General features: G+C 42.2%; 1 protein-coding gene across 4 annotated transcripts in view; it reads right to left on the bottom strand.

The window, feature by feature from the left end:
* Nucleotides 1–23,142, bottom strand: part of cdca2 (cell division cycle associated 2) — a 50,291-nt gene extending 27,149 nt beyond the window's left edge. For 3 of the 4 annotated variants that reach the window (XR_011588401.1, XM_070866078.1, XM_070866079.1), the window contains exons 1-8: nucleotides 22,920–23,142; nucleotides 17,674–17,774; nucleotides 13,848–13,926; nucleotides 10,940–11,055; nucleotides 10,229–10,289; nucleotides 6,111–6,174; nucleotides 4,396–4,743; nucleotides 3,138–3,401 (exon numbers count right to left, since the gene is read on the bottom strand). Coding sequence is in view for 3 of the 4 variants with exons in the window: in XM_070866078.1 (XP_070722179.1) it covers nucleotides 3,138–3,401; nucleotides 4,396–4,743; nucleotides 6,111–6,174; nucleotides 10,229–10,289; nucleotides 10,940–11,055; nucleotides 13,848–13,926; nucleotides 17,674–17,774; nucleotides 22,920–22,937 (1,051 nt within the window). In the remaining variant the exon portion in view is untranslated. Of the gene's footprint in view, nucleotides 1–3,137; nucleotides 3,402–4,395; nucleotides 4,744–6,110; nucleotides 6,175–10,228; nucleotides 10,290–10,939; nucleotides 11,056–12,642; nucleotides 12,800–13,847; nucleotides 13,927–17,673; nucleotides 17,775–22,919 lie in introns of those variants that run through there. The other variant, XM_070866080.1, reaches the window with a different exon arrangement.
* Between the last annotated feature and the right edge of the window lie 2,823 nt (nucleotides 23,143–25,965).

The following is a 25,965-nucleotide window of genomic DNA, read 5'->3' as shown; positions in this document are numbered from 1 at the left end:
AGTCTTGCTCGACAAAATGGCAGATCAAAATAATTGGACACTGACATCAGCGTGCCCAATTTGTGGACATCCCAATTTAACAATCCTTAAATTTAGTAACTGGAAAATTGGGAAGGTCACAAGGCCACAGATATGCAACGGGAGAGGTGCTCTTCTAAAGGTGAGGCCAAGGCACATTGTTCAGACAGAGGGAGCTTAGCTCTGGAGGCCTGAAATTAAAAATATCAGACTGTCAAAAGAGACTCCATGGGGGAGCGTTGATTGGTGAAATCTAACCCCTCTATTTCTATCAGTTTTTCTGAATAGAAATGAATAAGTGTGCCTGTTGGAGTTTCTTTTCTCTTTAAATTAAATGTTTATACAAGTTTTTGACTCCATAATGTACACGACTGTGCATTGTTACTTTTATGTGAAGGTAGCATTATTGGACAAATCCCAATATTGTAATTCATCAATATTTAGTGAATTTCAGAGCTGGTTCATCAAGTCTTGCAATTCCACTTTATGACATCAGCTCAGAAATGTTTTAATGCATTTATATAGAATTTCTTCGATCACGTTCTGAAATAAAATATTTGTCTGTTTATTTTATAACTGGTTAAAGCCACCATTAAAATTGTGGATAATGGAATGTCATAAACACTTTTATATGCAACTATCAGACAGTAATTGCACCGATTAAGAGTAAGAAACTTTTAGGTTTCAGTGAATCAAGTGCACTTTTCTTCAATTATTAAAGTTTCCTTGTTCTTCCTGCTAACATGCTGTACTATTGATGAAATTAATTGCAAACTTGCAAAAATACAGCTTCAGAGTACTATTAATTCCACTGAAGCCCATAACCCTCGGATAGAAAGGTCCTGACCCACATCAATATCACTCTTCGACCAACCTTGGAAGAGAATATACTTGGGTAATGTACACAGGGAGGAGTGGCATCCTAGCGAGTATTCCCATCTTTGCTAGACAAGAGTGCAGATATTGGTATTAACACTCCACTCAGATATAAATCAATATCCAAGTCAATATACATGATCATATTGAATGGTGGTGCAGGCTCGAAGGGCCGAATGGCCTACTCCTGCACCTATTTTCTATGTTTCCATGTCTCATTTTGCTGCAATTAAAACATTATTTGAGAGAAAGTACTTGTTGATCAATCAATTTCACCACTAGTTCAGGCAGAACAAGGAGGAGGGAAAGAGAAAGGGACAGACTGGCAATCTCCAGAGTGGTATTCAGAAGGGAAATCAACAGCTGTACTTATAGCCAGCTATTTATCACATCAGCTCAGAAGGACACAAATGGTTCCACACAGAGCATGAAGCATGAATAGGCAAGTGGTGCTCAATTCCAATTCAATATTTCTGTATCACGATAGCTCAAATGAGACATCAAACCAAGGCAGAATCAGCCTGTTCCAGTGCTTCAGGCAGATGCTAAAAATTACTATTGGGGATGGGGGTGGGGGACCAGGAAGGAAGTACCATCTCCTAAAGATTCACTTAAAGAGGAAAGTGCTTCCCCTGCGTCCTGACCAACATTCCTCCTTCAATTGAGGCCACCAAAAAATAGATTAACTATTCACCTCACTGCTATTTATGGGGTTATATTGTTTCCCCCCATAGCAATCAATGAATTTTTCAACAACAACTTGGATTGTTAGAGCACCTTTAACTTAGCAAAACCTCTTGCGGTTTTCAACGTTATCAAACAAAATTTGACACCAAGTCACACATGAAGATATTAGGGCAGGTGAACAACTGCTTGGTCAAAGAGGTAAACTTGAAGGAGGGTCTTTAGGGAGAGAGGCAAAGGGAGGAAATTCCAGAGCTTAGAACTAAGGTGTTTACTCCTAAAGTCGTGTCACCAACTGGATACTAATCTCAATGATAATTAGCAATCACGTTCATGCTGAATTAGTGATACACTACATTGCCTCAGTTATGCATTTCATTAAGTAACTGTCTTGAAATATTTGTTATTCAATTTGCTAGGTAACCCTATCTATAATTGTTTATATCTATTGATTTTTGAATGCTCCATATTTAATTTTAAGAACTGACAATTATGATTTTGTAGTTAATAAATAGTCTGTCTTCTTACTTAATGGCTTGGCAAGAAAGGGTTCATTCATTCACTTGGAACTTGTGGGTATCCTAATTAAGGGTGAACTCAAATTTAATCCAGCTGGATTTCGCATGGGACTTCAGCGAGCCAAGTGAAGCATCATTCACTCCTAGACCTCAGCTGGGCAGTAAACTCAAAGACTGCTTCTTAGTGAGGAATGATGCGAGGGGGCTTAAAGATTCTTGGTTCCTGACATAATTGTTGGGATACCAAGCCCAGAGTTCTTAGTGTACAATACATTCCATTATAAAAAATGCTTTCAAATATTTCCTATTAATATTGACAGAATGCGTTTGCTTGGAAGAAATTCATTACTGGGAAAAGCATTTATGTAATTACCATACTTGGCTCATTAATTATTTTTCAATAGGAATGAATAGGTCTATATTGACAAAAAAAATCTAACAGTTTATAAAATTCACAGAGAACTTTTAGTTGTTCAACAATTGATTAAGATCAATCCAAGAAGGTCTTTGGGTAGAACAGAAACTCAGCTAATGCTTACAAACTAAATACCAATATATTTTTTAACCAAGAGTGTGCAGCATATCATGAGACACAACCACGTGTAAACCAATGATTGCAGACGTCTAAAATGTCTTCCACTTGGTCACATTTTATACCAGTTGGTCTTTGCTACATTATCCATCTGAAAACTGGTTAGTTGCTATGCTAACAATAAATTGCCACGTCGCGACTACTCCATAGGTGCCAGTTCCCCCCATCTGCTCCAGTAGCTTGCTTCAGTGACCATTCTTCATGCAAGATTTGACATTGTTGGCAGGCTACCCAACCAAAGGTTGAACAAAGCCAAATCATGTCCATCAAACATCAACATGCCTACAAATTTCCAGTAGTGGTCACTGGATAGTAAACAAGAGTAGGAACCGCAATTGATTTTCCTCCTCTGGAGCCCAGGGAGGGCAAAGCCAACCATAGCATCCCATTAAGCACAATCTAAGGACAGGACCTGGGATTTGTCTCCATTTAGATCAGTAACACACTACCTGCTGACTTCAGGTTAAACATTTCTTCCGTGACTCCCTGTTGGTTTGCAGGACTCATTGAAAAATCCAGTGGAGGGGAGGGCGTTTTCGCAGTGAACAAAAATACAGTATTGGATTGCTCCTTGTCCACTTTCATTGAGCAGTCTTCTTGCTTATGTGCAATATTTTCACAAACAAGCTTGCTACCGGTAGCACAATCGGCAGGTGTTGTTGGAAAGGAAGTCCTACCCTCGTCATCACTACCAACTGTTTGTACGGTTGATTCTACAAAAGGGGAAGAAAAAGACAGCCATGTTGAATAACGACAACAATCTGTATTTATATAGCGCTTTTAACATAGTAAAACAGCCCACAGTGCTTCACAGGAGCATTATAAAACAAAATTTGACACCAAGCCACAAACAGATATTAGGGCAGGTGACCAAAAGCTTGAACAGAGATAGGTTTTAAGGAGCGTCTTAAAAGGAGGAAAGAGAGGTAGAGAGGTTTAGAGGGGGAATTTCAGAGCTTGGGGTTTTGGCAGCTGAAGCCAATGGTTGAGCAATTAAAATCAGGGATGTTCAAGAGGCCAGAATTTGAGGAACCCAGATATTTCAGAGGGTTGTGGGGATGGAGATCAGAAGGATATAGAGAGATAACAGAATGCAGGAAGTGTCAGTGGGTAAATGCAACATGTAACAGGTGTACAAATCTGGGAAGGGGGTTTGGATTCACAGGTTTGGTCACAGCCTCTATTAAGTTGCTAGTTTGCATACTAAAACTGGCCACAGTGCCACTGGGATAGGAAGGAAAGGGAAGAAATAAGTTAGGGTTCCTGCTCCTAAGCATTATTGTACCTCCTGCTGCAAAGTGTGCAATGTTTGGTGAGGACAAGTTTAGACTCAACTGCGACTCTGTCTATTAGAAAATAGCCTGCTGACATTCACTGCTTAGATTTACGAGCAATGCTGGATACTTGGGTGAGGTACTGGAGGGCTGTTGGTGCCCGTGGAACCGTAGCTCAGCAAGAGTCAGCAAGTTCAGGAGAGTAGAAAAGAAATCAAGATAATAGCTCATCATCCAATTCTTTAGTACCAATTTATTTTCAGGATTTTCACCATTTGGTTCCCCCCCCCCACCCCATTAATAACAGTTGGAAGTTGCTCATTAGTTAAGGTACTTCATCTTGTAACTGTGCATTCCAGTATGCCCATCATGTTGCCATGGGTACATGCAAACTCCAGCAAGTATTGGAAATACAGCGAGAGTAATACATTACCTTTACTTTTTAGAGCAACAGGTTTCCATGGCAGCCGATCAATTGGAATGCGGTCATTAGACTGGAGGTCCAGCTCTAATGATGCTGTTGATGGCTTATCTACCTCTGTACTTTTAGATATTTCATCTGATCCTTCTTGATTGATAGACATTTGCTGTGTTCTGGACCGACACTTCACTAGCTTGTTAAGTTTTAATGTTTTCTTTTTTTCTGATGTTAGTGACAGACAGAGTCTATTATTTGCTTGTGATGGCTGTCTACAAGACAGCTCCTCGGTGCTTCGATCTAGGTTTTCTACTGATGATATTGTTATTTCATGTAAAGGAGCAGCTCCAGATTTCCTTTTTCCTGTTAATCAGAAAGAAAGTCAAGTCTTTACATTACAAACTATAATTACAGCCAGCAATCCCAAATTTAAAGCTATTTTAATGCAAGTTCCACATTTTGTCAACTGCTCCAACAGCACAAGGACAGCACTCCCGCCCCCCCCCAAACAGAGCAATTTATTGACACCCAGCTTCATATTACCAACTGGAAGCCATCTTTGTAATAGAATAGGCAGAGAACAACAAAACCTTCCGTCACAATCATCACTGCAGATTTTAAATTTAATTCCCACAGATAAAAGAATTGCTTCACCCAGTCCCGCCAGATAAGCCAGACTGAAGTGACTGTATCCCGGGATTGAATATTGAAGTGCCAACATCGCTGAACTCCAATACCGCAACCATAGATATCTTTTCTTTAACGGCAAGACTGAGCATATAACCTAGGCTGCCCTCCCAGTACTGAGGAAATGCTACGGCGATGCTATCCTTCAGATATGATGATAAAATAGACGTTTCATCTCCCTGTTCAGTGGACATTATATGGCATTATCCTGACTAACATTCCTCCCTCAACCAGCAGTGAGTAAATGGTTATTTATTTCATCGCATTTGCTCACTTTGCCAACGATACAAAGATGGGAGGAAAAGCAATGTGTGAGGAGAACACAAAAAATCTGCAAAAGGACATAGACAGGCTAAGTGAGTGGGCAAAAATGTGCCAGATGGAGTATAATGTTGGAAAGTGAGAGGTCATGCACTTTGGCAGAAAAAAATCAAAGAGCAAGTGATTACTTAAATGGAAAAAGATTGCAAAGTGCTGCAGTACAGCGGGAGCTGGGGGTACTTGTGCATGAAACACAAAAGGATAGTAATCAGGTACAGCAAGTGATCAGGAAGGCCAATGGAATCTTGGCCTTTATTGCAAAGGGGATGGAGTATAAAAGCAGGGAAGTCTTACTACAGCTACGCAAAGTACTGGTGAGGCCACACCTGGAATACTATGTGCAGTTTTGGTTTCCATATTTACGAAAGGATATACTTGCTTCGGAGGCAGTTGAAAGAAGGTTCACTAGGTTGATTCCGGGGTTGAGGGGATTGACTTATGAGGAAAGATTGAGTAGGTTGGGCCTCTACTCATTGGAACGTATAAGATTATGAGAGGGCTTGATAAGGTGGATGCAGAGAGGATGTTTCCACTGATGGGGGAGACTAGAACTAGAGGGCACAATCTTAGAATAAGGGGCTGCCCATTTAAAACAGAGATGAGGAGAAATTTCTGATTTTCTTATGTAACAGCGACTGTTCATTGCAAAAAATAATTCACTGCATTTGAGACATGACAAGGAACTGTATAAATGTAAATGTTTTTTTTATAAAGTTCTTTACCAGGTGCATTCCTCCTCGACCTTCTTGCCTTCTTGTGTAGATTCTCCTGTGGCACACGATCCTCCTATTATAAGAACATAAGAACATAAGAAATAGGAACAGGAGCAGGCCATACGGCCATTGTGAGAGGGATGGAGGCAGGCAGGTCCTGCTGCAACTGTATAGGGTATTGATGAGGCCGCACCTGGAGTACTGCGTGCAGTTTTGGTCACCTTACTTAAGGAAGGATATACTAGCTTTGGAGGGGGTACAGAGACGATTCACTAGGCTGATTCCGGAGATGAAGGGGTTACCTTATGATGATAGATTGAGTAGACTGGGTCTTTACTCGTTGGAGTTTAGAAGGATGAGGGGGGATCTTATAGAAACATTTAAAATAATGAAAAGGATAGACAAGATAGAGACAGAGAGGTTGTTTCCACTGGTCAGGGAGACTAGAACTAGGGGGCACAGCCTTAAAATACAGGGGAGCCAATTTAAAACCGAGTTGAGAAGGAATTTCTTCTCCCAGAGGGTTGTGAATCTGTGGAATTCTCTGCCCAAGGAAGCAGTTGAGGCTAGCTCATTGAATGTATTCAAATCACAGATGGATAGATTTTTAACCAATAAGGGAATTAAGGGTTATGAGGAGCAGGCGGGTAAGTGGAGCTGAGTCCACGGCCAGATCAGCCATGATCTTGTTGAATGGCGGAGTAGGCTCGAGGGGCTAAATGGCCTACTCCTGTTCCTAATTCTTATGTTCTTATGTTCCCTCGAGCCTGCTCCACCATTCAGTATCATGGCTGATCTGACCATGGACTCAGCTCCACTTCCCCGCCCGTTCCCCATAACCCCTTATTGTTTAAGAAACTGTCTATTTCTGTCTTAAATTTATTCAATGTCCCAGCTTCCACAGCTCTCTGAGGCAGTGAATTCCACAGATTTACAACCACAGATTTACAACCCTCAGAAGAAATTCCTCATCTGTTTTAAATGGGCGGCCCCTTATTCTAAGATCGTGCCCTCTAGTTCTAGTCTCCCCCATCAGTGGAAATATCCTCTCTGCATCCACTTTGTGAAGCCCCCTCATAATCTTACACGTTTCGATAAGATCATCTCTCATTCTTCTGAAATCCAATGAGTAGAGGCCCAACCTACTCAACCTTTCCTCACAAGTCAACCCCCTCATCCCCGGAATCAACCTAGTGAACCTTCTCCGAGCTGCCTCCAAAGCAAGTATATCCTTCCGCAAATATGGAAACCAAAACTGCATGTAGTATTCCAGGTGTGGCCTCACCAATAACTTATATAGCTGTAATAAGACTTCTTTGCTTTTATACTCCAGCCCCTTTGCAATAAAGGCCAAGATACCATTGGCCTTCCTGATCACTTGCTTTACCTGCATACTATCCTTTTGGGTTTCATGCACAAGTACCTCCAGGTCCTGCTGTACTGCGGCACTTTGCAATCTTTCTCCATTTAAATAATAACTTGCTCTTTGATTTTTTTCTGCCAAAGTGCATGACCTCACACTTTCCAACATTATACCCCATCTGACAAATTTTTGCCCACTCACTTAGCCTGTCTACGTCCTTTATGCATTTTAACTCGCATGTAAAAATGTACTCCAAAATAAGCATTCAGCACTTATACAAGCTGATGTCTCAATAAGGTACAAATAACATCACTGTTGGGTTTAAGAGCGAGTTCATATTTCAACCTGTTTGTACCTGCAAAAAGTGCAAGAAACAGTTCGACGTGGGCAAACCGAGTGGTCCAGTGGGTTGGACACTACATTTTCTCATCTCTAAACCTGGCTCAAATGATAGAAGATTCCTAAATTCTGTTGGCCGCATTTCAGCCCAAAGTAAAGTTTTGTGCAGTTCTAATCTTAGGAGCGCCCCATACTACAACCAGTTCCATTTCCCAATAGATAGAATTTAGGAATCTTTTGTCTGTTGGCCACAAGGATCTTGCATAAATTTAATGCGAAGCAATTTTGATTAAATTTCTAATAAGCACAGCAAAAAGCTGACATTAGTTCTGTTCAAATAGCACTAAATTGAAAATCTCACTCGCACTGTCGGAGGTGCCGTTTTTCGGATGAGACATCAAACTGAGGCCCCGTCTGCTCTCTCAGATAGACATAAAAGATCCCATGGTGCTACTTCGAAGAAGAGCAGGGGAGTTATCCCCGCTATCCTGACCAATATTTATCCCTTAATCAACATAACAAAAACAGATTATCTGGTCATCATCACATTGCTGTTTGTGGGAGTTTGCTTTGCGCAAGTTGGCTGCTGCGTTTCCCACATTACAACAGTGACTACACTCCAAAAGTACTTCATTGTCTGTAAAGGCGCTTTGAGACATCCGGTGGTTGTGAAAGGCGCTATATAAATCCAAGTCTTTCTTTCTAATAGCTAGTTTGGGAAATGGCGCTCTTAAGGTTAGAACTGCACGAAACTTTACTTTGGGCTAAAATGCGGACAAGAATGCCTGCAATGGAAAGCATTCCATTCTGCAGCACAAATATTCCTCATCCTGATTAGCAGTGCACACGAATCAATTGGGGCAGTTGGTCAGTTGGTCAGTCAGTGGAAATTCACTGATTGAATTTAAGGAGATTGTTCCTGGCAGCAGCAGACACCATAATCTCCAAAATCACTTCTCATCAACATCTCAAAGGTCAATATCATAAAACTATTCCAAGTAAGAAGGATATAAGTGATGGACAGTTGACAGAGGGGAGGGAGTGCAATGATTCCACTCCAACTCGCTCAATTGATCTTCGAGCATAAACTGCAGCTGAATACAAAAAGTGGTGAGCTCCAAATAGGACACACAAGCAGCAGAAGCACATTCAACAAACAGAGGTATATTACAGCCAGAGCAAGAGGTGAAAACCAGACAAAATGGCAAGACTCATGATTTTAAAAGTAACTCCTACTTCAAGAAATCAACGAACAAGCATCCAGAAATAATTTGTTCACACCACTTTCTTTTTCTCCCCGCTCAAATGATACTTAATTTGTAGAATATATGCACTTTCAACTCATGATAGAATACTGAATAATGGAGTTCATTGAACTTGCAGTTACGTACATTAGGAGGTTCGTATACAACTTCTGTTTCTGTGCTGTAAATTCTATGTAATTCTGCACACTTGCACAGTTATGATGTCAGGGTAGTTTCTTGATAGTAGACTCAAGTCACAAAGGAGAGGAAGAGAAAAGCACAGCAAGAGGTTCCAAACCGAATTGGGGCAATTGCTATCTATAGCAGTGGAGGAAGAGGCATATTTCATAGGGGATGGGGATATGTCTATTTGGAATTCAGTCTTGGGGAAGGGTGCAATATGACCCTGAAGTCAAGGGATTATACTCCTGGTGCTATCCCAGCTCCAGGTGCAAGCCTGTGCATCTCTTGCTCTATTTAGAAGATGTCCCATAAGTATTTTGTTGTCTATGTTTGTTGCAAGGGAGTGTCATGTTGCTTTGGAGTTTGAAAAGCAATTCCCTGTTGTTTGTAGTTAAAGATGGGTGGGACCGAGTGGCAGTGATTATCGGCCCCACTGATAGTTGGGGTCAGGTTCAGCAGGATGGCAAGGTTCACAGGACATTTTCATTGAAGTGGTCCACGAAGGTTAACGCAACTGCTAGTAAAATTTTGTAGTTTTAAAATTTCACTGCAAGAACATTGGAAACTTATCTGCAAAGACTTGCAAAGAAACTAGCTGCCAAATGCCTCTAAACATTATTTCTATGAACAGCTTCAAATTGGTACTGACACTAAGAGACCATTTCAGTGGCAATTCTTCACTTACACCCAGCAAACATCACCAGGCTGTTTGATCAGTGAGAATCACAGACCTGCCCAAACCACCCCACCCCAACATCCAGATGTTTCAGCATGTATTGGTGGATAGTGATCAATGAGCAATTTACTTTCCTCTAAAGCCCTGGGGCTCTAAAATCATTGTTACATCCCATCTGCTGCCCTGGCTGAGCACGCACCAGGGATCGACGCAGAGACCTTTCTGGTGTGTATTGCTCAGTACCATGATGGCAGTCAAGTCACCCACAGTCTCAATGCTTAAATAATGCAAAAAGTGTTTTGTTTTTTTTAAAATGACATACCTGCGTTGCAGTATGCTTGACAGACGCTGAAGAGAAGTTTTCCGATTTCTGATTCTCAAACCTGTGGAACAAGTCACACAGAAATATGTGCTTCTCTTGCACAATTAAAACAATCACTAGCCTCAAGTCGAAAAATATTCACTACATTTTTCTGTTGAATGGGTTTTTCACTTCTGCATGAAGACCCAACAGGTTGGGTGTCCTTCAATGCTAGGCTACCTCGCCGATTTTACCGACAATTAACAGCTTAATTGAAATCAATGTAGCGCATGGCTTTGGACCAACACGGAACTCAATGGTAAACTGCCAAACCCGAGAAAATTACAGTTGCATAGATGGTTCACCCTACTGGCCATTCTTCATGAACGAGGCGAGACTTGGCAGCCTGTTCAACCATAGAGGGCATCACAGCGGAGCCAGATCCTGCCATCACTTGATATCCACACACTTTGCACCAGAGTTCTCTGGGTAGCCATCAAGAGCAAGCCACTTAATTTTTCCCCAGCCCACCTCAGGACAGAAGCCAATTGTAGCACACCTGTTAATGTGCAGATGAGAGTGAATCTAGGAGTTGCCTAGACTGTATGACTTAGTACCACACTGGGCAATGGCTTCACCGAAAGCCATCAATGAAGCCATTACCTGCGATTTATATCCATCAACCCAATCAATATCTGGCACAGATTATGAAAAGATATATAAAATATTTACCTGACAGAATCATTAAAAACTGTAATAATATCAAGCTCTTTCCCCAGGTTTCCATCAGATACAGAGTTTTCATTTAACAAAGCAGGTGCAGCATAACTTTGATTATTTGAAATCACCTGAAAAGGTTGAAATATTGCTCAAGTCAAAGATTTAATTCAATTTCAATGGAATTTAATATCAATGTCAACATCATTTAGAGGCCCAAGCACCTGTTTGTTATATAGGGTATTCTGTTGTTTAACAATGTCCACCGAATATCTCCAAAGTAAATATCAACTAAAGCAGTGTTACCAAATTTTCTTCCAATTAATGCCTTGTTCACAGGCCACTCTAAAGATTATTGCAAAGCGCTATACGAGAGTGATGGAATGCTGGTCAGGGAGCTCCCAACACTGCTTCGCACAGCGAGCTTCTCATTTCAGATCAGCCCACAGTTATGGAGTAGATGCCATGCAAAAGTGGCAGCAAATGTACTTGAGCTGTCAAAAATTAAGCTGGGAGCTGTCAAAAATTAAGCTGGATGACTTAGAGGGATTTAGGGTACCAGAGGGATAAAATTTGATGGCATAAGCTTGAATACCAAGTGGTCTTTTTTCAACACCATTAAGATAAAATAAGGTTATGGGCCAAACAGAATCTTAAGATTCATGCTGCACAATGAAAAAAGGTTCGCAATTATATTTTTAAGATGTTCATCGCAGGAAAGCAATTTTTTTCATATTACATTATCCCATTTCCTGAAAGACATTGAATACAAGGTCTGGGATTAAAGACTTCCCTTAACCACTGAATGCTGCCAAATACTCTTTAAAAATCATGTTAAGTCGTGCAAATTGCCAGGATCGTGCACAAACCTCTTCTAAATTGAATATGGTTCTCTGCATTCTATTAGGTAACACTGCTTTAGTTGATATTTACTTTGGAGGTTATGCAGACTATATGGGAACTATATAATCTATTCTAAATTACTGCTGCTTTTAAACTAGGCTCTTTGAATATCAGTGTACATATGAAATATCTTGGTCAACAAATGTAATTGAAGCGTTAACCGGTTGATTGTAAATGTATAGGAGCAGGGAGGTCTAACTGCAGTTGTACAGGGCCTTGGTGAGGCCACACCTTGAATATTGTGTACAGTTTTGGTCTCCTAATCTGAGGAAGGACATTCTTGCTATTGAGGGAGTGCAGCGAAGGTTCACCAGACTGATTCCCGGGATGGCAGGACTGACCTATGAAGAAAGACTGGATCGACTAGGCTTATTTTCACTGGAATTTAGAAGAATGAGAGGGGATCTCATAGAAACATAAAATTCTGACGGGATTGGACAGGTTAGTTGCAGGATGTTGGGGAAGTCCAGAACCAGGGGTCACAGTCTAAGGATAACGGGTAAGCCATTTAGGACCGAGATCAGGAGAAACTTCTTCACTCAGAGAATTGTGAACCTGTGGAATTCTCTACCACAGAAAGTTGTTGAGGCCAGTTCGTTAGATATATTCAAAAGGGAGTTAGATGTGGCCCTTATGACTAAAGGGATCAGGGGGTATGGAGAGAAAGCAGGAATGATCATATTGCATGATCACCCATGATCATATTGAATGGTGGTGCAGGCTTGAAGGGCCGAATGGCCTCCCTCTGCACCTATTTTCTATGTTTCTATGATGCAGCACCCGTAAAAACAATAGGAGACAAAAGAATCACGTACCGTAACACAGACTTTTAAAGCACAGGCGGCCATTCACCCGTTGCAACTGTGCCAGTTCTTTGCAAGGGCAATCCAAAACTGAACCCACTGCCGTGCTCTCTATCCCAAAGCACTGTATCTTCCTCTGCTTCAAATATTTAGCAATTCTTATGTTGAGATGCAATGGTCTCTGCCTCAACTACTCTTTGGCAAAGTATTGATGCTCTAACATCTCTCTGCACAAATAAATTTCTCCTAACTGCTATCCTCAATACTTAATGATAACTTTGAATTGATTATCACTCATCATTGGCCCCAACCACAGGAAATAGTCTTTCCCTATTCAACATATCGAAACCTGTTCTAATTTTTAAAATCTCTACTAAATCTCATTTTAGCCTTCTCTGCTCTTGTGGAACTAACCTTAGTATCTCAAGTCTATCAAAATTACAGTTTCTCATCCCTAACTGTATCAAGTGCTCAGCTCCCTAATTACAAGGCTCCTTGAATACAGTATGACTATCACACAGTAAAGAATGTAATTTTCAGGTTGTCACCAGGATTTCAATAAAGTGTAATAGTGGGAGTACTCATTTCTCTTACTATTTTCAGTTCAACTTGGGAATAAACCAGGAGTACAAATCTAGATGATGTTCTTTTAAATGTGGATTACGTCTGGCGAGAGCATTTTTGAGCTGTATAACACCAGGGTGAAGTAGTTGTGGGTAGAAGACAGTCACTGATAATGGGAGAAATTTAAGAATAATAATTATGGGCATCACACTTTATAACATATGGGCTGAAGCATGCTTTTCCTCCTATAGTGCATTGATACAAATATTTTAAATGACTGCACTTCTGTATTACCCTTGCAAGTTAATGTCCATACGAGTTTCTTCAAAACACAGCTGCATCTGTAGCTTTAACATTCCACATTAAAACAGCTTTCTTTGCATCAATATCTAGCAATCTAACAAATACAAAACATAACCCTTTCGAGGTTGCTGTGGAAAAGAAAATAAAGCAATGTCGTATTTACCAGTGACCTTTTTCATTGATTAAGTAAATGAATAAAGCAGTAAAATGTAAACAAGTACTAAGACCAAACAAACATCCTTCCAATTCAGTAGTCTCGGGCTGACACGCTACATATAGATACCGTGAGATAGTTACACAGTACTGTACAAACTCACCTATTACGGACACACAACTGCTGCAATACTTACTTCATTGTTCTCATACATTGCCAATTGACAGTACTTTCTTGCCACATCAGGGCCCTTGGTGTTGTCAAATTTGGGGTTTCTTAAAAAATGAAAAAGTGTCAAAGATTAGAAAGGACATTCACCTGCAGTACATAATACGTAGAGAGTGCAGTGTGACTACTCTGAGAAACCCAACAACAATTCATTCATAATCACTTGACATTCTCAGACTTTCATCGCTAACTTGGTAGTGTTCACTGCAGAACCTGTGCAAACAGCATCGGGAACAGGAGAAGAAGGGGCAAGAGAATCATCTAAATACACAAAATGCCAAAGTGGCTGGTGAATAAAGTGATTACCTGCTGGCCCCAAGTACATTAGTTTGTCACTTGGAATCTCAGTTTGTACTACGCTGTATAAGAACACAAGAGATAGGAGCAGGAGTAGGCTATACGGCCTCTCGAGCCTCCTCCGCCATTCAATAAAATCAGGACTGATCATCTACCTCAATTCCACTTTCCAGCCCAATCCCTTGATTCTCAGTATCCAAAAATCCATCGCTCTCAGTCTTGAATACAGTCAACGACTGAGCATCCACAAGGGTAGAGAACTCCAAAGATTCAAAACTCTCTCAGTGAAGAAATTTCTCCTCATCTTAGTCCTAAATGGCTGACCCCTTATCCTGAGACTGTGATCTCCGCCACCCCACCCCCAGTGCTAAACTCTCCAACCTCCTTGCAATAAAGGCGAACATACCATTTGCTTTCCTAATTGTTTGCTGTACCTGCATGCTAACTTGCTGTGATTCGTGTACAAGGACCCTCAAATCTTTCAATACCAACATTTACTAGTCGCTCACTGTTAAAAAAATATTCTGCTTTTCTATTCTTCCAACCAAAGTGGATAATTGCACATTTCCCCACTTGGTCATCTTCTTGCCCACTCACTTAACCTATCTATAATCCTTTGCAGCCACTTTGCATCCTCCCAACAAGCTTACTTTCCACATCTAGCTTTGCATCATCAGCAAACTTGGATACATTACATTCGGTCCCCTCATCCAAGTCATTGATATAGATTTTAAAAGCGGAGGCCTAAGCACGGGGTTACATTTGCTACCTTCCAATCTATGGTCTACATCAATTGAGAAAAATACTAGTATAGTACCATTAATGTTTAGTCCTTCCAAACTTAGCCAGAGTGTCATCCTTCAGATGATATTTTAAAGACCCTGTCTGTTCCAGTGGTTCAGATGGATCTTAAAATTCCCATTATCATTTGAAGAGCATGAAGTTCTCCCAGCATCCTGACCAACATCCCTCCCTCAAATCAACAGCAGCAAAAACTAATCATCAAACTCAATGATGTTAGTGAGATCTTACTGTGCAAAAATAGCACACACGTATGTAAACAACAACAGACACTAAACTTCAAATTCACTGCAGGTGAAGCATTTTAGAGACATATTGGGAGGTGGTGCTTTTAATGCCTGGAGATTTAATCGATCTTATGAGAGTAAAAAGTGTGGTATTTAACAGCAATAATATGAGGCTTTAGTAAAATTCAGACATTTCCTGTTTCCATCCGCTACAAATAAAAAGCAAGAAATGATACATTATATATTATTGATGTTCTAGTGTCAAACAGCTGCCAACTCTCCAAAACAGTTCCCGCTAACTTTCAACAAGTGAAATCACCAAGTGTTGTGACGTTAACCAGATATGTCCGCATCAGTGACTGGGAGTGTTTTGCAAATTCGGAGGATTGTTTGCAGACTAGAGATAACCCAAAGTAACAAGCGTACATGCCTTTAGATCGCATAAGCATAGTCAATGGCAGATGTGTGGATCTGCTTCTGCCAGCCACAATAAAATAACTCAATGGTCAGACCTATAAAATGTCGACCTTCCAATGTGGCACTGAGTTAAGGGAAGTGATTTCAGCAAAATAAAAAGTAGGGAGCTGGTCTTCATATTTACACTACACGAGGCTGCACAAGCATCAGCAGATCCCAGTGTGACGGGCAACCAAGCTAAAAGCAACAACTGAACAGTAGTACACAGATGTCACTGTTTCTGGTCATTAACATGAGCGAGAATATCTTATGGTTGAGAGAAAGGCCTTATTTCTCACCTGCGGGCCACATACGAATCAGAATGATATATGACAGTGTGCCGGCTCTTTGAAAGAGCTATCCAATTAGTCCCACTCTTTCTCAATAGCCTTGCAAATTAAGTGATCACGAGCAGAATAATAGAATGCAATATAATTCAGGCTTACACTTCAGTGCATTGCTGCAGGAGTGCTGCACTGTCAACCGTGCTACCTTTCGGAGGAGACGTTAAACTGAGACCACACGTGCCCTCTCGGGTGGGTGTAAAAAATCCCATGGTACTATTAAAAATTGCTGGGGAGTTCTCCAGGTACCCTAGCCAATATCCATAAATCAGATTATCCATTCATGTACCTCATGGCTGTTTGTGGGACCTTGCTGTGAGCAAATTGGCTGTCACATCTCCTACATTAGGACAGTGACTATACTTCAAAAATATTTCACTGGCTATAAACAGTTTTGGGACATCCTAAAGTTGTGAACGGTGCTATATAAATGTAAATCTATTCCTTACCTATATTAGCTAAATTGTATGAAATTAAATTAGCAAAATTGAAACGCGTAAGATTAAAGAGGCAATGACATTGTGGATACAAAATTGGCTAAGAGACAGAAAGCAAAGAGTTGTGGTGAACGGTTGTTTCTCAGACTGAAGGGAAGTGTACAGTTGCATCCTCCAGGGGTCGGTATTCGGACCACTGCTCTTTTACATACCAAAGACTTGGATTTGGGTAAGAGGCATAATTTCGAAGTTTGCAGATGACACAAAACTTGGAAATGTAGTAAACAGTGAAGTGAATGGTATAGCAGGCTTCTGAGAGGTGAAATAGGCATACACATGGCAGATGAAATTTAATGCAGCGATGCAAGAATGAGGAGAAGCAATATAACCTAAATGGGACAATTTCAAAGAGGGTACCGGAACAGTGAGATCTGGAACTTCACATACACAAATCATTGAAAGTGGCAGGACAGGTAGAAGCATATGGGATCCTTGGCTTCATTAATAGAGGCAGAGTACACAGGTTATGCTAAATCTTTATAAATCACTGGTTAGACCTCAGCTGGAATTTGTCCCCCCAATTCTGGGCACCACACTTTAGGCAGGATGTTAAGGCCTTGGAGACAGTGCAAAGGAGATTTACTAGAATGGTACCAGGGATGAGGGACTAGAGAAGCTAGAATTGTTAGCCTTAGGGCAGAGAGCTTAATGGGAGATTTAATAGAAGAGTTCATTATTACAAAGAGCTTTGATAAGAGTAAATAAGGATAAACTCTTTCCACTGACAGGACAGTCAATAAGCAGAGGACACAGATTTAAGATAATTGGTAAAAGAACCAGAGAGGATATGGAGATCATTTTTTTTTTAAAACACAGTGAGTTATGATAATCTGGAATGTATGCCTGAAAGGGTGCTGGAAGCAGATTCAGCAGTGACTTTCAAAAGGGAATTGGATATATACTTGAAAAGGGAAGGTTTCCAGGGCTGTAGGTAAAGAGCAGGAGATGGAGACTAAATTATATAGCTTTCAAAGAGTCAACAACAGCACAATGAGCTGAATGGCCTCCTTCTGTGCTTCTATGATTAACTCAGTCCCAGATTTGTATTACTCCATATGTGAATCACACCCTCCGCGGAGAGTAAGATTGCTAAATTTTTATAATGGTACGAACAATTATGGTACAAACGATTATGAATACTTTTTTTTAAATACTGTCTAAAATTCACAAACCTTCCAAACAATAATCTCGGGTCCAATGAAGAAGGAGACTGATCTTCAGCATTTTCAATCCAAGTTAAACCCCCATTTTGATCCATATTCACCTTCCGAATCTTTAAACAAATTTTAAACAAATAGGTTATAATTTTTTAATAAAAAGGAGGCAGTTAGCAACAATAGTGGCTGTCAATAGCAATCTATGCATTGTCAATATATGCTCTCTACGGGCAACCGTGCAAATGTCAGCTCAGGTCTTATAATCCCCAGCGCTGTATATCCAAAATTCTAAACCTTACTCATTTACTAATAATCTACCATTGCAGTGTCAGCAGTAGCTCAGTGGTAAAACTTTCACCTTAGAGTTAGGTTGCAGGTACAAGTTCTACTCCAGTGACTGGAGCACAAAATCTAAACTGACACCGGTGAACTACTGAGGGAGTCTTCAGAGGAGACATTAAACCAAAACCAAGAAATTTAAATTTAAACGGAGAATTTTAGCTATGAGGAAAGATTGGATAGGCTGGGTTTGTTTTCTTTGGAACAGAGGAGGCTGAGGGGAGACCTAATTGAAGTGTATAAAATTATGAGGGGCCTTGATAGAGTGGCTAGGAAGGACCTATTTCCCTTAGCAGAGGGGTCAACAACCAAGGGGCATAGATTGAAAGTAATTGGTAGCAGGTTTAGAGGAGATTTGAGGGGAAGTTTCTTCACCATGAGGGTGATAGGGATCTGGAACTCACTGCCTGAAAGGATGGTAGAGGCATAAACCTTCATAGCATTTCAAAAGTACTTGGATAACCTACAGGGCTTCGGACCAAGAGCTGGAAAGTGGGTTAAGCTGGATAGCTCTGTCGGCTGGCGCGGACACGATAGGCCAAAATGGCCTCCTTCTGTGCTGTATATTTCTATGAATCTATCTGGCCATGATCACATTACTGTTCATGGGAGCTTGGTGAACACAAATTGTGGCATTTTCTACATTAAAACAGTGCCAACACTTCAAAAGTACTTAATTCCCTGTAAAGTGCTTTGGGACGATCTGCAGGGCACTGTATAAATGCAAGTCATCTTGTCCATCTCCTGAAAGCGGGCTCTCTACTGCCATACAATTGCAGTTACTGGAATCTTTCCCAAGCAGTCATGTTCCTCATGTGATGCCAGTGGCTGTTCAAGGATTAACCAAGATGACTGGAGACTTGCTCTGCTGCACGGACCTAGTGCGCGCACATGTCGCAGTCTGGGCTGGCCAGTGCTGCGCCTGGGCCCTCGCCTCTTCGGGGCCCGAACTTGGGCCTCTCCTGGGCCCCGATCACGTCCCGCTACAGTCTCTCGCCGCTTCTTCGCCTCGATCCTGCCGCTCCTGATGTACTTGCCTATGCTCCAATCGCCGACCTGGACCTTGGTATCGTCCCTTTTCACTGCCATTGCTCTCCTGCTCCAGCATGTGCTGATCCCTGGAGTGGTATGCTGCCACGCTGCTCCTTCCGCTCCCCGGCCTGCTCCAATTGTGCTCGCAGGCCGGGGGACGGCACAGACTGCTGGGCTAGGCTGCCACGCTGCTCCTTCCGCTCCCCGGCCTGCTCCGATGGTGCTCGCAGGCCGGGGGCCACGCAGACTGATGTAATGCAGGAAACACGACAGCCTATTTGCACATAGAAAGCTCCCACAAACAGCAATGTGACACTGACCAAATAATCTGTTTTAGTGATGTTGGTTGAGGGATAAATATTGGCCAGGTGGTAACTCCCCTGCTCTTCTTCAAAATAGTGCCATGAGATCTTTTACATCCCATGTTTTAATGGTGTTGGTTAGTTGGCAAACACCTGTCTGAGGCTGAACCAGACTGTTTGCAATCTTGGTGTCATACTTGGCCGTGAAATTAGCTTCCGGCCACATGTCCGAGGCATATTTAAGAACACCGATTTCTGCATCCATAACATTGCCCATTTCCAACCTTGCCTCAGCTCATCCGCTGATGAAACGTCTCATCTGAAAGACACCTTTGACAGTGCTGCACTCCCTCAGCACTGAACTTGGGAGTGTCAGCCAAGATTTTTCTGCTCAAGCTTCTGGAGTGGGTCTTGGGCCCACAACCTTCGGCACAAGAGGCGAGGGTGCTACCCACTGAGCCACTGGCTGACAGAACATTGCTGTTTGTCGGAGCTTGCTGTGCTCAAATTGGATGGCACGTTTCATATATTACAACTGTGACTGCACTTCAAAAAGTACCGCATGTAGTAGTGTCAGTGATGGCTCCGTGGATAGCACACTCGCCCCAGAATCAGAAGGTTGCGGGTTCAAGTCCCACTCCAGGAACTTGTGCACATAAAAAAAATTCAAGGCTGACGCTCCAGTGCAGTACTGAGGGAGTGTTGCACTGCCTGAGGTGCCATCTTTCAGAGGTGAAACAGAGATCCCGTCTGCTCCCTTAGGTGGATATAAAAGATCCCATGGCACTATTTCAAATTCATGGTGTCAATTTTATCTGTTTTGTCTTGTAACACTGCTGTGAAGCGCCTTGGGACGTTTTACTACATTAAAGGCACTATATAAATAAAAGTTATTATTATTTCAAAGAAAAGCAGGGGATTTATCACTCATAAGAACATAAGAATTAGGAACAGGAGTAGGCCATCTAGCCCCTCGAGCCTGCCCCGCCATTCAATAAGATCATGGCTGATCTGGTCGTGGACTCGGCTCCACTTACCCGCCCTCACCCCATAACCCTTAATTCCCTTATTGGTTAAAAATTTATCTATCTTTGACTTGAAAACATTCAATGAGCTAGCCTCAACTGCTTCCTTGGGCAGAGAATTCCACAGATTTACAACCCTCTGGGAGAAGAAATTTTTTCTCAACTAGGTTTTAAATTGGCTCCTCCGTATTTTGAGGCTATGCCCCCTAGTTCTAGTCTCCCTCACCAATGGAAACAACCTCTCTGCCTCTATCTTGTCTATCCCTTTCATGATTTTAAATGTTTCTATAAGATCACCCCTCATCCTTCTGAACTCCAAGGAGTAAAGACCCAGTCTACTCAATCTATCATCGTAAGGTAACCCCCTCATTTCTCGAATCAGCCGAGTGAATCGTCTCTGTACCCCTTCCAAAGCTAGTATATCCTTCCTCAAGTAAGGTGACCAAAACTGCACGCAGTACTCCAGGTGCGGCCTTACCAATACCTTATACAGTTGCAGCAAGACCTCCCTGCTTTTGTACTCCATCCCTTTCGCAATGAAGGCCAATATTCCATTTGCCTTCCTGATTACCTGCTGCACCTGCAAACTAACCTTTTGGGTTTCATGCACAAGGACCCCCAGGTCCCTTTGCACCACAGCATGTTGTAATTTCTCCCCATTCAAATAATATTCCCTTTTACTGTTTCCCCCCCCCCCCCCCCCAAGGTGGATGACCTCACACTTTCCGACATTGTATTCCATCTGCCAAACCTTAGCCCATTCGCTTAACCTATCCAAATCTCCTTGCAGTCTCTCTGAGTCCTCTACACAACCCGCTTTCCCACTAATCTTAGTGTCATCTGCAAATGTTGTTGCACTACACTCTGTCCCCTCTTCTAGGTCATCTATGTATATTGTAAACAGTTGTGGTCCCAGCACTGATCCCTGTGGCACACCACTAACCACTGATTTCCAACCGGAAAAGGACCCATTTATCCCGACTCTCTGCTTTCTGTTCGTCAGCCAATTCTCTATCCATGCTAATACATTTCCTCTGACTCCGCGTACCTTTATCTTCTGTAGTAACCTTTTGTGTGGCACCTTATCGAATGCCTTTTGGAAATCTAAATACACATCCATCGGTACACCTCTATCCACCATGCTCGTTATATCCTCAAAGAATTCCAGTAAGTTAGTTAAACATGATTTCCCTTTCATGAATCCATGCTGCGTCTGCTTGATTGCACTATTCCTATCCAGATGTCCCGCTATTTCTTCCTTAATGATAGTTTCAAGCATTTTCCCCACTACAGATGTTAAACTAACCGAAATATAGTTACCTGCCTTTTGCCTGCCCCCTTTTTTTAAACAGAGGCGTTACATTAGCTGCTCTCCAATCCGCTGGTACCTCCCCAGAGTCCAGAGAATTTTGGTAGATTATAACGAATGCATCTGCTATAACTTCAGCCATCTCTTTTAATACCCTGGGATGTATTTCATCAGAACCAGGGGACTTGTCTACCTTCAGTCCCATTAGCCTGTCCAGCACTACTCCCCTAGTGATAGTGATTGTCTCAAGGTCCTCCCTTCCCACATTCCTGTGGCCTGCAAATTTTGGCATTGTTTTTGTGTCTTCCACTGTGAAGACAGAAGCAAAATAATTATTTAAGGTCTCAGCCATTTCCACATTTCCCATTATTAAATCTCCCTTCTCATCTTCTAAGGGACCAACATTTACTTTAGTCACTCTCGTCCGTTTTATATATCGGTAAAAGCTTTTACTATCTGTTTTTATGTTTTGCGCCAGTTTACTTTCGTAATCTATCTTTCCTTTCTTTATTGCTCAATCAACAAAACAAAAAAAAAGATTATCCGGTCATTATCACATCGTGGGAGCTTGCTGTGCGCAAATTGGCAGCTGCAGTTCCCACATTAAAAAGACTTGCATTTATATAGTGCCTTTCACGATCACCGGACGTCTCAAAGCGCTTTACAGTCAATGTAGTAGTCATCTGGAGCGTAGTCACTATTGTAATGTGGGAAACGCGGCAGCCAACTTGCACGCACAAGCATGCTCCCACAAACAGCAATGTGATAATGACCAACATTATCTGTTTTTTTTGTGATGTTGATTGAGGGATAAATATTGGCCCAGGACAACGGGTATAACTCCCCTGCTCCTCTTCAAAATAGCGCCATGGGATCTTTTACATCCACCTGAGAGAGCAGCCGGGGCCACGGTTTCACATTACAACAGTGACTACACTGCAAAAGCACTTAGTTAGCTGTGAAGCGCCTTGAGACGTCCTGTGGTCGTCCAAGGCGCTATATAAATGCAAGTATTGCTTTTTTGTTGGCTATAAAGCACTTTAGGACGTCGGTGGTCGTGAAAGGAGTCTTCCTCCCTGCCAGAGCTGAGGTTTTAAACGAGCCTTTACCACACACACACACTCTCTCTGGAGCCATTTACCCAATGCAAGCAGCAGCTCAGAGTGATCGGGATCACAGCACCGCGTCCCGCCCAGACGGGCGGACCGTTATAGCCGCTTCGCCTCAGGCCCCAGTCCCAGTCCCCGCACCCACCGTAATCCAGTCAGCCATCCTTTTGCTTCAGTCCTTCTCACATCACCTTCCCACTTTCCTTTTCCTTTTCCTCCTCGGGGGGGGGGGGGGGGGGAAAGGAGAGAAAAAACTGTCAATTACTTATTTACCATCATATATATATTTTTTAAACAAATTGGGGACGGAGCCCGCGAGATTTGAAATGGCCCAATGAGAAGGGGGAGGTGGAGGTCATGTGGTTGCGGCTCCGTCCAGTCCGGCGAAGCGACGGTTGACGGAGAGGTCACGTGCCGCGGTTTGAAGCTCGTACGGTCGCGTGGCCCGGTGCGCAGGCGCACTTACCACAGCCCGGGGCCAGGCGTCTCAGTGCGCAGGCGCACTTAGCTGAAAATCGGCTCCCGAGCTCCGCAGCTTAATGGCTTTTTTTTAACCAAATAAAACAAAACAATATCGCTTGGATAGCCCAGGCAGATCAGCCGCCGCCCACCTGGTGGAGAAACGCCGAACTTGCCAGGGGTATTGAAGAAAATAATTTGCATTGAACCAAAAGAAAAGCTTTTCTGACAGCTCCCAAAACGCTTGGCACCGCCCAGGGATGACTTTGTGAGGTCGGCAAATGCAGCAGCCAATTGTCACAGACAGCAATGACACAAATGAAAAGACTTGCATTTCTCTAGCGCCTTTCACGACCACGTGACGCCTCAAAGCGCTTTATAGCCAATGAAGTACCTATGGAGTGCAGTCACTGTTGTAATGTAGGAAACAAGCTCCCACAAACAGCAATGTGATCATGACCAGATCATCTGTTTCTTTCTGCTATGTTGATTGTTTGAGGGATAAATATTGGCCAGGACACTTGGGAGAACTCCTCTGCTCTTCAAATGATGCCATGGGATCTTTCACAGCCACCTGAACAGGCCTTGGTTAGTATGTTCTTATGATCCAGAGTCAAGTATGACGCCAATGGAGCCAAGTTGATCTCGAATAGAATGCCAATATATGGTGTCATAACCTATGATGTTTATAGACTCTCTTCATAAAAGATTCCATTGGCCTTCCTGATCACTTGCTGTACCTGCATACTAACGTTTTCATGCACAAGTACCCCCAGGTCCCGCTGTAATGCAGCACTTTGCAATCTTTCTCCATTTAAATAATAACTTGTCTTTGATTTTTTTCTGCCAAAGTGCATGATCTCATACTTTCCAACATTATACTCCATCTGCCAAATTTTTGCCCACTCACTTAGCCTGTCTATGTCCTTTTGCAGATTTTTTGTGTCCTCCTCACACATTGCTTTTCCTCCTATCTTTGTATCGTCAGCAAACTTGGCTACGTTACTCAGTCCCTTCTTCCAAGTCGTTAATATAGATTATAAACTTGAATTTATATAGCACTTTTCACAACCTCAGGACATCCTAAAGTGCTTTACAGCCAATGAAGTAGTTTTGAATTGTTGTAAAGTGGGAAACGCAGCAGCCAATTTGCTCAAAGCAAGCTCTCTCAAACAGCAATGTGATAATGTCCAGATAATCTGTTTTAGTGATGTTGGTTGAAGGATAAGTATCAGTAATGAGTTCTCCCCTGTTCTTCAAATAGTGATGTGGGATTTTTTACATCCAGATGTGGGGGCAGACAGGGCCTCAGTTTAACATCTCATCCGAAATACAGCACCTCTTGACTGTGCCACACTCCCACAGTATTGCATTAATACAGTGTCATAGATTGTGCTCAAGTCTTTGGTAGTACCATCTTTTGTCAGCAGAGGTAGGTATTGCTCCACATAAAATAAAAATGTATTCACGCAGATCAATGTCACCACCTGCAACTAACTCATGGCACTACAGAGCAAGATTCATACACAAATTACAGATAAAACTGTTAGACATAATTCACAAAATAGTTGCAGGTAATTTTATTTAGATATCTTTTTAATTGAAATTTAATTTTATTTGGAATTTGTAATTTACCTCTAATGGTAAACACCATCTTTTACACTGCCATGTCAATTTTTGTCATCTCTGCAGACAAAGAATCTGAAAAATCTTTTTTTTCCTCTTTTAAAATAAAAGTCAAAAGCCTGAAACAAAAACAAAAGATGCTGGAAATATACATCACATCAGTCAACATCTGTGAAGAGTAAAACATCTGCCAAGTAGGAGGTTACGGGGATAAGGAGGGCTATGCATATGAACATATGACAAGACGGACAGATAAACACCATCGAGTCTGTCCCATTCAGTCATGTTGCAACTAAGCAACACAACTCCCAGTACTCCCCACCCACCGGCAGTCACGTAATCTGGCAGGGGCAAAAAAAAGATGAAAAATCCCTAGCACAATTGGGGGTGGGGAAGAATTCTGGGAAATTCCTCTCCCACCCCCTCCCTTACAGTCAATTACACAACATCCCACCTACCTTTCGTATACGCGATAGTCAGCTTCCTCCAGGAACCTGTCCAGCTCTTTCAGTTGTTTGCAGTGAATTTACAAGCTGGGAAAGCTATTACTGACATCTAACCTAAAGGATTTAAATGCTCACGGCTGAAGACATTGTCTTTGGTCCCCGAGCTACCGACTTCATCCCCCTCCCTGCCAACTGTCTGAGGCTGAACCAGACTGTTTGCAACCTTGGTTCATATATCATCCTGAGATAAGCTTCCGACCTCATATCTGCAGCCATCACTACATCCGCCTATTTCCACTCCAGACCATCGCCCGTCTCTGGCCTTGCCTCAGCTCAACAACTGCTGAAACCCTCACCTATGCCTTTGTTACCTCTAGACGTGACTATTCCAAAGTGCTCCTGGCCGGCCTCCCAAGATATACCCTCCGTAAATTTGAGGTCATCAAAAACTCTGGTTCTACCTCGCACCCATTCACCCATCACCCCCTGTGCTCGCTGACCTACATTGGCTCCCGCTAAGCAACGTCTCGATTTTAAAATGATCATCCTTGTTTTCAAATCTCTCCATGGCCATAACCCGGAGATATCTGCACTCTTCTAATTCTAGCCTCTTAAGCATACCTGATGATAATCGCTCCACCACTGGTGGCCGTGCCTTCA

The sequence above is a fragment of the Pristiophorus japonicus genome, chromosome 22, assembly GCF_044704955.1.
Source record: "Pristiophorus japonicus isolate sPriJap1 chromosome 22, sPriJap1.hap1, whole genome shotgun sequence".
NCBI lineage: Eukaryota > Metazoa > Chordata > Chondrichthyes > Pristiophoridae > Pristiophorus > Pristiophorus japonicus.
The sequence above is the reverse complement of the archived record's forward strand: the minus strand, read 5'-3'. Positions and strand labels throughout refer to the sequence as shown.